Below are 14,144 nucleotides of genomic sequence, written 5' to 3'. Positions count from 1 at the left end.
GGACCTTTTCAGTCTTGTTCAAGTGGAACTGGTGTCTACTCGTTCAGTAACTCAGATCAATAAAACATGGATACACAGCCTTGATTCATTTTCTTTGACAAAAATCTAAAATCATTTTACTCTGAGTTTTGATAGGCCTGGAAGAAAAAATGGCAAAGAGCCTTGAGTCTGTCACGGTTTATGGGTTTCTGCTGTTATTTCTTTGTCCCCTTTCCCTTTATTTTCACTGGTATCCCGCTGCAATGCCATTAAACCAGTAACTGCTTGCTTGCTTGTGCCGCCTTGTAATAAAGACTTACAACAGCGATGCCTTGTTTTCCTGGCTGTGGTGGGTAGTCTGTTACTTTTTAGTACCTGATGAGCTAAAATGTGTTTCCTTGAGATAGGGAAAAACAAAAATATTTCTTGTTGATAATGTAAAGACAAAATTTGGCTTGGAGTTTCATTTCATACAGTCTGTCTTGGGGTGTTGCTTTGTAGATTTTAGGATCCCTGTATATTGGAAATTAAGTAAGAGAGCAGGTGGTGTTTTCGGTGTGCGGAGTCAAACCTTTCCATTTTCTGAGCTTAATTGTTCCTTTATTTATGCTCTAAAAGTGGTCCTTTCCTATGCTGAAAATGAAGTATGTGTGTCTCTTGATTGCCATTTTCACAAGTAGTTTTTGAGGTGTCTCAGAAGCATATTCTGACTCGAGTAGAGCTGACAGACTGGTCTCTGATTTGGAAACCTAAATTAAAAATAATCTGTCTGGAAACACTGAATCCACAGCTCACAGTAACCTGCATGAAATCACTTGCATGTGGTTTTAATGGGCTTTTTTGATTGTGACCTAACGGTTTAAAACAACTGCTCTGTGACTTTTAATCTCTGCTGGGGACCCAGAATATGTGTGCCTCTGTGGGCTCCTCCTGTCAAACTCCAAAATAAGTCTGGGGGGTTATAATGCTGTTTGGATGATTATTAATAAAGCATGTCCTCAGGCGCCAGCTGAGCAGCAGAATGGCTTCTGAAGTATTCTTAATTGGTTGGTGGTATTCTGTACAGCATGGAGAAAACTAGTTCTAACTGGCTATGGCTAATTAGTAGAGAAATTATTAATTGTCACTATATGACCAAGTTCTATGACATTTCAATAAAACAAAAAAAAATTTAAACCTAAACAAGTTGGGAAAATGGTTGAACTGGTTTTTTATATATATTTTTGAGCAGAGGACTGTCATCCTTTTGAGGCGATTGAAATGTGATACTGTGGCAACCTAACAAGTGAGCATTTTGATATAAATTAGAGGCATCACTGTCCAAAACTACTGCAGAAGAGGCTATATACATAAACAGAAACTTGGGAGTTTTAATCACATGGTAATTTTAATCACTGGCATCTGACCTTAAGCAAACTGCAGCACTTCTGTTGCTTAGTTGCTGTTCCCCAAAATGGGAGGAATAACTGCAGATGTTGCAGAAATTCAGTTGTCTGAAAAGTAATCTGTGATGCTGTGAAGGATCAGGGGATGCTGGGGAAGGCTGGGGAGGTGTAAAGGCTTGTTGCCATGCTGAAAGTTGCAATTAATGTTGTTTAAGCTGGAAAGTGGCAATCTGGAAGGTTTTGCTGTGTTTGGACTGAAGACAGTGTTTTCCGTGAGCAGGTGCCTGTATGGTGCGCCCTACTGAGCGGATTGTGACCGTAGGGTGCTGATGAGCTGTTTTAAATGTTCGTGACAAAACAGCCAGAGTTTGATGCAATCCTGAAATTGCTCATATTTGAGATGTTTGGTAATCAGTCCAGAAACTAAACACATCTGGAACTGCATGGAAGCAGAATGTGGCAGATGAGAGGATAAATTTGCTTTCCATTCTCCCACACACACACACACTTTTGCCCTCACTCTACACTCTGACCGCTGCTCTTGTTGACATTTCTCTTTGTGCAGGATTCCTCACAAGCCATTCCCCTGGTCGTGGAGAGCTGCATACGATTCATTAGCAGACATGGTAAGTTTATGGACAAAAGGTATCCTGTGCTATTTCCATAAAATGAACAGTGATATAGAAGCCTTCCGAAAAATGTTCAGAGTAGCCTGGGACGCGGTGCTTGTGCAGAGAGGAATCCTAGAGACTGCAATATTAAGAAATTATCACTGACTTTTTGGCTATATTGTTGGCATTGTGTGTGTGATCACTTTTCCAAATGGTTATTGCAAATAACTGACCTTGCAAATGTTCTTCCACCAATATCCCTTTGTTTCTTGTAAAATAAGGTTCCCACCCTTAGATACTACTCATGCCTCACCTCCACTCACCTTGCTTTGAGTCCTGAAATGTGGCCTTCACCAACAATAATCATCCTCTTCCTAGAGGAGGAGGAATACTCTAAGTATTTGAGTGCAGGAGGTCAAGTAGTGAATTAATTGCTTACCTATTGCCGCAATGAGATGATTTATACCTGTTTCGAAGGTTAACTTCACGGCCTTGAATGCTGTAAAAGATTTTAGATGTTTATTATAATTTGTTTTCATTTTTAATCGATATCATTTGTTGGTAGCCTGTGAAACAGCTGCTAATTAACATATGTAGAAAGAGGTTGAATTTATCTTCATTAACCAAGATACAGAGCCAGATAGTAAATCCCGTTTCATTTTCCTTGTTTAATTACCATTTTAGAAACTATAATCTAGAGTCCCATTCTCATCATCACTTGGAAGAACCAAGTGCTGTAGTCCTTCATTAAGGCCATACTTGGACATTCGCTGGGAAAACCGTTGCAACCACATTGCAATGTCAACCAAATCGGGGCCATCAGGAGATTTTGGTTTTTAGACTCATATTCCTGGGTTAGCTTAGATCCCCAACACAAAGATTTTCCAACGGACTCAACTGGGTTTTGCTCTGAATGTCAGATTGTGGCCTTACAGGTACAGTTTGTAATTAGAAGGAATGTGCTTTTACACAACAAATCCACTTTGGGCAGAAGAAATGATAGAACTGCCTGCCTGACGCACTGACGTTGCAGGAATGAATTTTGTTGGAGGTAGCCTGACATTTCTAAATGTTTTGCTGCGTAGGTGTGGGATGAATGTCATTTTCATTCTTGCTTCTCTGCACTTGGGATTGTTTCTTTTCGCTGTTCCTAGCCGTGTGTCACAGCTACCAGATACAGCCCCATACCGCAAAGGTTTCATTGCGATGTGATAAAAACAGTCGCAGAAATTGAGAGGAAGAGGCCACAGATGCATTCAAGAGAGCTTATGAGTTTATAGCCATTATTATACATAAAGCAAAGACATTGCAGCGTTCACTGTTTCAGAAAGTGTACAGTTAAAAGGCTTGAATGAATGGGAGTTGATTTCCCTACGTGAAGCGTATATTTGTTTGTTAGGTGATTTGTAACTCATCTTACATGTACCAACAGAATTGTTATGATGGTAGTGCATTGGAACATCTCGCCTACTTGATAATTGGTTTTAATGACGTTGCTAATGCTTACTTTTTAGCAAGAATGTCTTAAAGACTATCCTAAAACCCTAGATAGCAGGTCATGCTGGGGTAATTAAATGCTTCCGTTTCAATCGGCTGATTTGCTCTGGGCCTTTGCGGTATCGCTCTTGCAAAATAAACTGCTTCATTGTGTAGTTAGCCATATTTTACTTCTGGCTGATATACCGTTAGTTTATGACTTTCTCTGGGTTGTAAAATCCTTTGGGGATCCTTCAGGGTAAAAGATAACATGCACAGCTGTTACAACCCAGTTATTCTGTCAGTTTAGGAAGAAGGGTTAATATTTTTTCTCCGTGGTGCTGAGTTCTGTTTTTACATATTCTGTAGGTGCCTGGACATCTAAGGAAAAGATGGCTTTTAAAACGCATACTTTTGCCTGTGTTGCTTATGTTTCCTTTATCATATATGCTGTAGCTGATGAAGGTGCCAGCTTATCTTATCTTACTCTTATCAGCATTTCTTACTGTCTTACAGGTTTGCAGCATGAAGGGATATTCAGAGTGTCTGGGTCACAAGTTGAAGTAAATGACATAAAAAATGCATTTGAGAGAGGTAAGGAGCATCTCAGAAATTATTGCCAAATGTATTAATATGTTTAAATGTTCCGAAATGGCGTGTTTTGAATGCAACTTGCTATATTTTGTTCCTTTGATTTTTGTGTTTCCTAAATGAGTCTAGCCCGAACACTTTTCTAGTGCTCATTAACCTTGAATACTCAGTTGTTTGGCATTCTGCTTTATATCTTGTAGAGTGTCTGTATAATAAATATTCCGAATTCAATCTTCTCTCATGTCTGGTAGTTTATTGATTATTTGTAACACTAAAAGGTATAGAGAATTTCATTATTGGGTGTAACTGGATTTTCCTACCTTCTCCCCCCAGCTCTTTGTGAATAGGCTGGCTGCTAGAGGATGAAATTCTGTGTTTTCCATGTTCTCGAGGCACAGCTGGGCTACATTTATTCTAAATATCAGCAAGTGAGAGAGTAAATTTCAAGACACTGTTAATGTGACGTAGCTTTTAATAGATTTGATTTTCTTTGTGAAGAACCATTCCATACAAAGGCAAAGAACGGCTGGGAGCCTCCTGACTCATCAGCTTCTGGCTGGGCTGCTCTCTAGCAGAGCAGGTTCAGAAGAGCTCGTTCTTCAGGCTGTCCTTGCAGCCCGACTCCCCAGTCTTGCTTGGGTCACCGAAAACAACAGGGCTCATGTTAATTCCCTGAACACATCACTCTAAAAGAATATAGTTAGCGTGTTTCTGTGCTTGCTGTTGGAAGAGATGAGCATTAATTACTTAGGCATAGCAAGTTTATTTTCCTTTTGGGAAGAGAGGAGTTTCGTGGACAACATGTATGAAACATGGCGTCTAATTTCACCTGTCTTCATCTCCATCTACCTGCGAATTAAAATCCTCAAGAATGGAGGAAGCAGAAATGGGTATCATAGGCTGCAGGTAGAGGCTTGATATCAGAGTGAAAGACCTCTTTTTTTAAATAAAGGAAATACCAGTCATCTTGGGAAAATAGCCAGTTGTTCCAGCACTAACATGCAGAAATAAAAAGGTGATACTTCTTTTTGCTTCATCTCACTTGTCTCTGTAAAGCCTATAATACACAGAACTGACAAAGTTAACAGTAATGTCTCTGCAGTTTATTAGTTCATCCAGAACCCTTGGTGGCAGTTAATATCAAGGATAATGCTCCAGTTTGTAGTGGCCCATTTATTATCCTGTGTGTTATTAAGATAATAGGCAAGCTTTGGTAATTTCAGTCACATAATGGATATATATAGCTTCAATTTGAGGATTGCCCCATCATTAAATCTAATTATATCTGATAGGAAGTTTTCCCTAGGGAACAACTCCTTAAGTGGGCATCTTTTCTTTTGTAATACAGACAAACTGTGGCATATCTGCAGTGACAAATTATCTGTCCCAGAAACACTCCCCCCCCGCCAGTTCAACGCGAGATGTCTGCATCTGCTGAGCCAAGTGCACGATGCTCAATGGCCTCTTGCGCACGCATCAAATCCACCTTCGCTTCGGTTGTGAGTCTGCATAAAGACCCGCTCCTGGACTCATGTAATGTTCACCTCCGTGGTGGATCTGTGAAGTTCACACCCTACCAAAATACCTGGAGCCTGGAAGTGTTACTACCACTCTAGGAGCAACACCACCCTCCGTGGGCGTGAGCCAGGCGCTCCCGTGTCAGACTGTAATCTGCTTGATAGAAAGCTGTCCCAGGTCTCCTGGGATTGCTGTCAGAGGCTTCCTTTCTCGACTGCGATGCACAGGAGAGATTTGTCTCTACCTCACACTGGTTGTAGTGCAGTTGGAGTAGGTGGGATTAACTTTGTGCTGCATAAATCCTTTTCTCAAGCTGAGGTGCATCCTTCCAGTCTGATGCTTTTCTCCAGTATTGTGATTTTTTTCTTGTCTGTTTTTCTTTGCTTGTCACGAAGGGGAAGATCCACTGGCTGGGGACCAGAATGACCATGACATGGATTCAATAGCAGGAGTTCTGAAGCTCTATTTCCGAGGCTTGGAGCACCCTCTCTTCCCCAAGGATATCTTTCATGATCTGATTGCCTGTGTCAGTAAGTATATGAAGATCTGAAAAGAAATAGGATTAATTTTTCCAACTTCATCTTCCGCTTTCCTCTCTTCCCCTCTTCTTTTTCCTAGCTCCAAAATAATCTTTTTGTGGTTACTTTGGTTGGGTTTGTGCTGCACTGGTATCCTAGTCTCTATTAGCCAGAGTCTCGGCATTTACCTGGTTACAGCCATCCTTATTCTGATGGCAGAATAGCATAGCATAGCATTTTTGTGAATGAGCAAGGAGGTAGAAATGAATAGATTTTACGAGCTGTCATGGATTTTTCTGAGACAGTGCTTTGTGACAGGATTCTTTTAAAACAGAATAAAACAAAAACCTCCCTTTCTGAAAAATAATCTTTAAGACCTCTCATCAGAAGGTGTCAGAAATGCCCTCTCAGAAGCAGGGATCGCCAGCAGGGTTTCTTGCCCTGCGTGCTTTCCCTAGCGTGGGTAGATACACATTGCTGCCGTGCTTCTGCATGTCCTCTTTAGCTGGCAAGGTGGTAGTCATACACCTTTTAGCCTCATAACCATGAGGGGCCATTTCTGGGCTCCTGTTAAAGAATATCAATCACGAGGGCAGTCACAGTCCAGTTGTTAACATTTTTGATGGTTTCTAAAGGTGGTTCTGGTGGGCAGAGGCTTTTGTTTGTGTTTTTTGTACGTGAACAACCTCATTTTAAATGGCCTGACTATTGCCACGTCCTTCAGAATCGAAGAATGATTCTGTTGTCCAAGTAGTGAAATGGCCTTTGCCATGGCAGCCTTTGAAGTACAGCAGAAGATAACTGCTTCTAAAATGGCTCGTGGTTTTCTTCTCCTGATAAATGCATTTACAGAGTTGAATTCACATTATATGAAAAGAAAAATCTGCTTCCAAATAAGTTCTCCCTTCTGAGATGATTTATGCTGCCCACTTATTTCTCAGTAGGCTGCTGCACACAGAGCTTTTTGCCTCACCCTTTAACTATGTTAATTTTCCTTTGAGTGTTATACAATTTCTTTTTTTTAAACACCCACCTTTCTAAGCTAACTTGAATGAGCTATTGTGCCAGAACTATTGAAACAGATGACATCCAGTGCTCCCACGCGAGGAAGGAACTTGCAGTGAAGCTCCACGTGTTCAGGGACCTTCGCTGTCAAAGGCTTCGCCAGCAGGTCCCGCAGCCTTTGCGTTCCCATGCCGGGCAGCGCTGGAGGATCCGGAAAATGGGCAGACCCTTCCTTCCTCCTCCTGCTGCTGCTCTGCTGGCTGTCCTTCTCGATAGCTTGCACAGGAACCGTCATAGTATACTGGTTGCATTTGGACCCAGTGGCAAGTTGTGGATACAGTGGTACGATGACTGTGGTGCTCTTTCTTCCTTTCAGCAATGGATAATTTACAAGAGAGAGCGCTCCACATCCGGAAGGTGCTTCTGAACCTGCCAAAGACCACTCTGATTGTAATGAGATACCTCTTCGCGTTCCTCAATCAGTGAGTATCCTTGAGAGCACCATGGCCCTGCTGGAGGACTTGGTATAAACGTGATGAATGGCAGAATCAGTCTTAACATTGCTGCGTGTGATCTGAGCAACAGTTCAAGGTGCAAATGCCACAGTAGCTTGCTATTGCATCTGCCTTCCTGGGCTTTTCAGCCTTGCCGAAATTCATCCCAATGATACGAATGCAATCTCAAAGGAGTTCCAGAAATGAAAGTGAATAATGTACTGGTAATCCAAGCAAAAAGTGATATGAAAGAGTCAGAAATGGGGTTCCGCACCAGCAAGGAGCACTATGTGCTTAGTGGTGTCAGTGGTGGAGAGTGAGTGTATTTTTTTTGAAAACAGCCGACAGCACCTGGCTGGTTCGTTGGATAGCTTGGCAGCAAGGAGTCAGTCGTTTCCTCCAGTAACGTGGTCTTGACACCTGAGGTAGCATAAAGGAAAAGCGTCCTAAGCAGAAGGTTGTATATAGATTGTCACAGCCCTTTGAATACCATTTAGGTGAAAGAGAAATACAACTGTAAGACAATATCTTCACCTAACAGAGGCCGGAGGCTTACTGTCTGCTTTTGTAAAGCTCCTGTTCATCAGCTACTTTTAGTGAACATCTTATTCCTTACATTAAATTGAGACAATGTTAGGGTTCAAGGTTTTTCTAAAAGATTTGTATTAAAATGGAGCAGGACATTTACTAAACCTATCCATATATTCAAGTGGTTATTTCGCTTTGGAAAGCAGGGGGTTTGTTTCATGGATGTCACTCCTGGAGTCACTGAAATGTACAACTTTCCAGTTTCAGTAGCTTGTAATTATTCCAAGTAGTGATCTAGAAAACAGGGAGTTTCAAGGGGAATTGTATTGGAACTTAGTTTTCTGTTCAATCTTTAATTAATACCTGAAAGGCATAAATTGTAGGTTTAGGACAAAATTCAGTCAGATAAAAATTGTGTGTTTAAAAAAAAGGCACCATATAGAAACTGTAAGATTCAGATTTGCTGGGAAATCCTGAAGAAAAGTCCCAAAAAAGGCCCACTTGAGAAGCTCCTGGACCTTGGAGAAATGTTGTAACGCTCGGCACACTTGATCACGTGCGTTTAGGCAGAGAGGACCTGATACAACTGTGGTATCGAGTGCTGGGCTATGAACAATAATACAGAAGAAGAAGAATGTCCTCCCCTTGTAAAGTCAGCACCCAGTGCTTTTTGCATAGTCTTGAGCTTTCAAACTCCCTTTGGGGTTTCTGTTTCATTTCTCTGTAAATGCAATCACTATCTCGTTTTTTACATGGACCCAGAACATTCACGTCCCAGCTGATCAGCTCTAAACAGCAGAAAGCCCAAAGCAAACCTTCCCAGCTCAGCTCTGTGTTCTCCAGCAGGTGACAAGGGTGATAATGTTTTCTGCTGTTAACCCTCCTCCCCACTTCTGTCTTTTGCAGTTTATCTCAGTTCAGTGAAGAGAACATGATGGATCCCTACAATTTAGCCATCTGCTTTGGGCCAACACTGATGTCTGTGCCTGAAGGTCATGATCAAGTCTCTTGCCAAGCTCATGTCAATGAATTGATCAAAACCATCATCATCCAACATGAGAACATCTTCCCAGGACCAAGGGAGCTGGAGGGTCCAGTCTATAGCGGAGGTGGAAACACCGAGGATTACTGGTACGAAAGATACCACTGAGGAGAAAATGAATGAGTGGATATTTATTTACGGATTAGCATGCTACAGTCATGCGTTCTGCGTTGTCTAATTCTGGATTCGAGCATATGGCCCAGCCTTTCAAAAATCTGTTTTATGGAAGAGAAGATGGCTCTGGTATCTCTGGAGAGTCATCAACTTAAAAGAAATAAGCTGGTAGAAAGTAGCTGTTCAGTTGTCAAACGTAGCTCACTTATCTCGAAGGGCAAGGTTGTGTGGAGATTTTCTTGGATGTTCTGATATAGTAGCTGCCAAAATCAATCTCTTTTTTTTTTTTTTTTTTCTTCTTTTTTTCTCCTACTTTTGCCTTTTTTTCCTGCTTGTCTTGAGTGCCTTTGCTTCAGACGCAGGGGTCACTTGCAACTGAACCTAGCAAGCTGTGGCATGGTTTAATTTTCAGGGCAGCACTGACGGTGGGGGAGGGAAGAGGGAGGAATGCAAAATCACCGTTTCCATCCAGCTTAAAGCTCAAGAGGCCCGGCCGCGTGTTCAGTCTGAAAGCCACATCTGGAAGCAATTCAGCCAGAGCGGCTCCTGTCATCTGGGGTGGAAGGTTGGGGAGTGGGGGAAGGAAAGGAGGTGTTTTCTTTCCTACTGGCCAAGCTGATCTCTCCCTCTGAAAATGAGGAATGTTAAATTGTGTCCTGCTTCTCCCCCCGCTCCTTCCCTCCTCCAGTGTCCCAGGAATGCAAATGATTATTTTCATGTACTAAAATAAATACCTCTTTTAAATGAAGTCACTCTGGCGACAGAGCTAGCCTTGTTTCCCTGACTTGTTTCAGAGTGGCTTTAACTATCAGCTCGCTCCACGTACGTGCGGTGAGGAGAGGCTCCTCTATCCTAACTGCTGTAGGCAGAAGACTTGCCAGAGCCCCTGTTGGAAATTCTGTTAATTTTACCCTTCACTCTGATGTTTTTAGCTGATGTTAGATGTGAAAGAATTGTAGAGGAAAAAAAAATTAAGAATCTTTATGACGTTAAGGAAACACATTAACTTTGACAGGAGATTTTGTCCCATAAGGTGAAGGGAATAAAAATGTGAAATGTTCAGTACACTCCGTATGGGTGATGCTTCCCATGAGTATGTAGGAGGCAAAATGTCCTGGAAGGTAATACCAATTTTCTGCAGGCATTTGGTTTTTCTTCATTGCCCTTCCTAACCACCCTGACCTGAGACCCTAGTAAGCAGAGAAGGGTAGAAGCAAGCAAGGGAGACTGCTTAAAGCCAGGAGGAAGCATCTGGTTCCCATTCAAGCCTTCTCATAGCCCTGGTATTTAGATAGTTGTCAGTTATTGCCCATAGGACTCCTTGCCACAAAGCATGCAAGCAGCAGAGTGAATCCTTGTCGTTCAGCTGATTCATCAGGGAATGGAGCCTGCTGTATTTGTGATATCCCGGTGCCACTTCGCTGGGCTGAGTCGTCTTTGTGCCGGGGAACTCGCAGGCGGTGCTTTGGCGTGGAGGCTGCCCGGGCTCGGCGCCACGGCTCGTGTGCTCTGCGCTCTCGCGGCGAGCGGCACTCGCTCTGAGTCGGCAGCTGCCGAGGAGCTTTGAAACGGCTCGCCTCGGGCGGAGGAGGGTAGGGCAAGGTTCAGAGTTGATGACAAATTCAGAGCTGTGCTGCAGGCATCTTTGAAATACTGCCTTTGAGTCAAGCCTAGGACTCTGCTGCATCTGTCTGTCCATCTGAGACTGCACGAGGGACAGCATGGGGAGAGTCCAGGAGTCCTGCATACCGGCAAGTGAGACCATCAGAACGCAGGGAAGAAGATAGCTTATAGATGCTCCACTTGCATTGCATTCCTCCGGCGGTATATATTGCTTGCGCTTTCAGAGCCTCGGGGTGAAGCCCAGCAGCCTAGCACTAACCGCTGCGGCATCCCGGGGCTCACGTGGCGGAGGGACTGAGTCTGCAGCAAGGACAGGTTTTGTGGTGGAAAGTGCTGTTGGAGGCATGGATAGGAAGAGGCACGTGGTCTTTGTGCAGTGTTTGGATCTTCAGTGTTGGCTGTACGCAACATTACTTCACAGTCTGCATGAAACTTTAGCCCTCAATGCCGTGATCCTCTTGGGACCTCCATTTGGCTTCAAATTCTTGTGTAAACTTTATTAAGTAGCATAAAGGCTTTGCAAAGGATGGGAAAGGTTGATTCCTGAGGTACTGACTCAGAAGATGGTGGGGCAGCTTCGTGTCATGTGGATTAAGCATAATGAGACGCCAGAATTATCCAAACATTTTACCCCTTCTTTTTCTTTCTTTCTCTCCTTCAGAAGGGTATAGGAGGTAGATTACCAAAGGGAGAGGACTTTACATCCGTGGTCACTCACTTGAACCATTGCAAGGCCAAAACGAGGGATGAAGTTGTTACTGTGTGAAGAGAATTAAAAATCACTTCTAACGAGTTACAGTGTAAGAGTGCAGCAAACACGTTTTGTCTTTAGCAACAGCATCTGGTAAGATGAGGAGTGAGCACTTTCTTTTTTTTTTTTTTTTTTTTTTTTTTTTTTTCTTCTAAGACAGCAGGCAGGGCAGGCAGGCAGGCAGCACTGCCAGCTGGCAGCAGGTCTGCGGAGCTACTTGGGAGAGGCAACGGATCCTCTTCCAGTTTCCTTTCTGCTCCTGTCCTGAGGGAACTGTTCGTGTAGCTGCTTAGAAAAACATAACCTGTGGTTGCCACTCGTTGTCTATTGATCCTTTCAAAGCTTTTCTTGGTGCAAAACATAAATGAGTACTCTTGGTGGTTTAGGTGCTCTGTAAATAAAGATTCCAGGCAGTTAATCTGGCTATGGGAGTCGTTCACTGAAATGAATGGGACAATTTAAGATTGTGATAAAAGGGAAAGAGGGAGATGACAAACTCGGACCTGGAAATATCATTATGAATTGAGAAATAATTTCCCCCAGGAAGTGGCAGCTATCTCATCAGTCATCTAATGAGCTAATTAGAGCAATGGAGAATACAGCTGAAGGAATAATTCTGGCATGGCAGAGAGGAGCTAGACCCAACATGCCTCTGCTGTCTGACTTCTGAACATCTCCAGAGGTCCAGGTTATAAGACCTGAAGTCGGGCTTTCCTGATAGCATACAAGGAGGTTAACAACGATGTTTGGTTTGCTTGATCAAATAAGAACTTAGCTTGATTTTTAGACACACTGACTTCAGTATGTGCAAATGCATCTGCAAAGTGTCTGTCACGGTGAAACCTAGATATTGACTTCTGATACGGATGTTCCTAGTTAAGTTATCTTTGATTTTTGTAAATGAGGAAACTCAGTTTCTACCAGTGTCAAGCACCTTCTCTGTTTCCCTCTGTTGTAGCGAAAGTCCTCATGGAGAGAGAGCCTCAACAGAAGACTCGGTTCAGGACGTTACGGCTGAGCACCACACCAGTGATGATGGTATGCAAAGTCTATTAACTCCTTGGTTAACTGGTGCAACCTCCTGTGAGGGAGGCATATAGGTAGCGCCTTGCAATTTAAGTTCAAAGTTAGATCCAAAGTGGAGTTTAAATCAGAATAGCCACTTGAAACATCACATACAGCATTTGATGCCAAAAAGTAAAAGGGTATGGGATCGACGGGAATCTTTAGAAGTTACCTGACTGGTTTTAAGTATCCCTTTTTCAAGGGTATCTTAGCAGCAGGCCTGGGCACACTCCACGCTTGCATGACTGTTTGAGCTCATCTGTACCCTAGAAGGATCTTTGAGTTGGAAGACGTGGAGGAAGCGTAGAGCCAAAGGCTGGATATGTGTCAGCGTGCGCTCCCCGCTGCGTGTGCCAGGCATTTCCCCTTTCGGTCGCTTTGGCAGGGGAATTGAGTGCCTTAAGCCCCAGTGCTTCTGCTTTAAGGAAGCGAGCAAAATAAAATCAAAAACTGTTTGTCTTCCGCTGGGAGCCAGGTTTTAGGCTAGAGGGTCCTGGTGGCCTCTCTAATTTTTTGGGTTGTCTTTGGCAAACTCTGTTACCCTTCTTGTCTGATCAGTGAAAAAAGGGGTGCCAATGCTGAGAATTTCATGATATTTCCTAAGCAAAAGGTGACACTGCAGTCTTGGAGTGTCTGTTGTTGATAATTGTAAAGCCTCAGCTGCATGTGAGCTCCATCCAGAAATGCGAAGTGGTGATCCCCAGAATACTGACCAGCATGTAAAGCAGACTGACCAAAACAGGACAGAATATGGTTTTATTCTTGGGTTTTGGCCCCTTGCAATTGTCTAAGTTAGTTCTGCGATGGTTTTACTTCTGATGGCCTCAGTTGTAAAGGTGGGAAGAAGGTAACGTTCCCTTAAAATTAGGTGGCATCCTTTTTGAGCTGGTCTCTAGGAATCTGCTCAGTAGCCCTGCCATGTGCTCCTGCGCTGCTTTTTGCTCTCTTTCCTCCAGCAGTTGCCTAACAAACCTTTCCCATGGCATTGCTGTGCTCCTGCTGGCTTCACGGTGCTCACACGCCAATAACAGAGGAAACGATGTTGAGCACTGCTAGAAATGCTGGAAAATCAGTTCTCCCTCGGCAAGGTCAAGCACTGTCACAGCGACTCCTCACCAAGGTTGTTAGGAGGAAACACAAAGCCTACGGGAATGAACCATGAGTTCGCTGTCTGTCTTGAACAGTGTTCTTTCTGGAAATTGTTAGCTTCTTAAAAATGCATGACACGTCCTTTTTGAGTTTGTACCTAAAGAAGGAGCAATTTCATTGCTGTAAGGAAGGAAAGGCTAACTCTTCCCGCATCTGTAAAGCCTGCAGGCTGGAACGCCGTGGGGTGTACTTGTATTGTTTCTGTGGGGGATTTTTAGATTGCTCATGTAGCTGCGAGGGCACAACGATGGGAGAATGAGCAGTTAGAGATTAGGGAAGGACACTGTTTTACAGC

General features: G+C 43.2%; 1 protein-coding gene across 2 annotated transcripts in view; it reads left to right on the top strand.

Annotated features, from left to right (window-relative positions):
- The window catches only part of SRGAP2 (SLIT-ROBO Rho GTPase activating protein 2), a 112,889-nt gene that overhangs the window by 83,994 nt on the left and 14,751 nt on the right, over positions 1-14,144 (top strand). For both annotated transcript variants that reach the window (XM_087761828.1, XM_087761827.1), the window contains exons 14-19: positions 1,930-1,990; positions 3,968-4,045; positions 5,956-6,090; positions 7,460-7,565; positions 9,012-9,236; positions 12,594-12,673. In XM_087761828.1, coding sequence (XP_087617954.1) covers positions 1,930-1,990; positions 3,968-4,045; positions 5,956-6,090; positions 7,460-7,565; positions 9,012-9,236; positions 12,594-12,673 — 685 coding nt within the window. The remainder of the gene's footprint in view (positions 1-1,929; positions 1,991-3,967; positions 4,046-5,955; positions 6,091-7,459; positions 7,566-9,011; positions 9,237-12,593; positions 12,674-14,144) is intronic.

This window comes from Nipponia nippon, unplaced genomic scaffold (genome assembly GCF_047370975.1).
Source record: "Nipponia nippon isolate SJK-2023a ecotype South Korea unplaced genomic scaffold, ASM4737097v1 scaffold_25, whole genome shotgun sequence".
Lineage (NCBI taxonomy): Eukaryota > Metazoa > Chordata > Aves > Pelecaniformes > Threskiornithidae > Nipponia > Nipponia nippon.
This window is presented reverse-complemented; position numbering and strand designations above follow the sequence as displayed.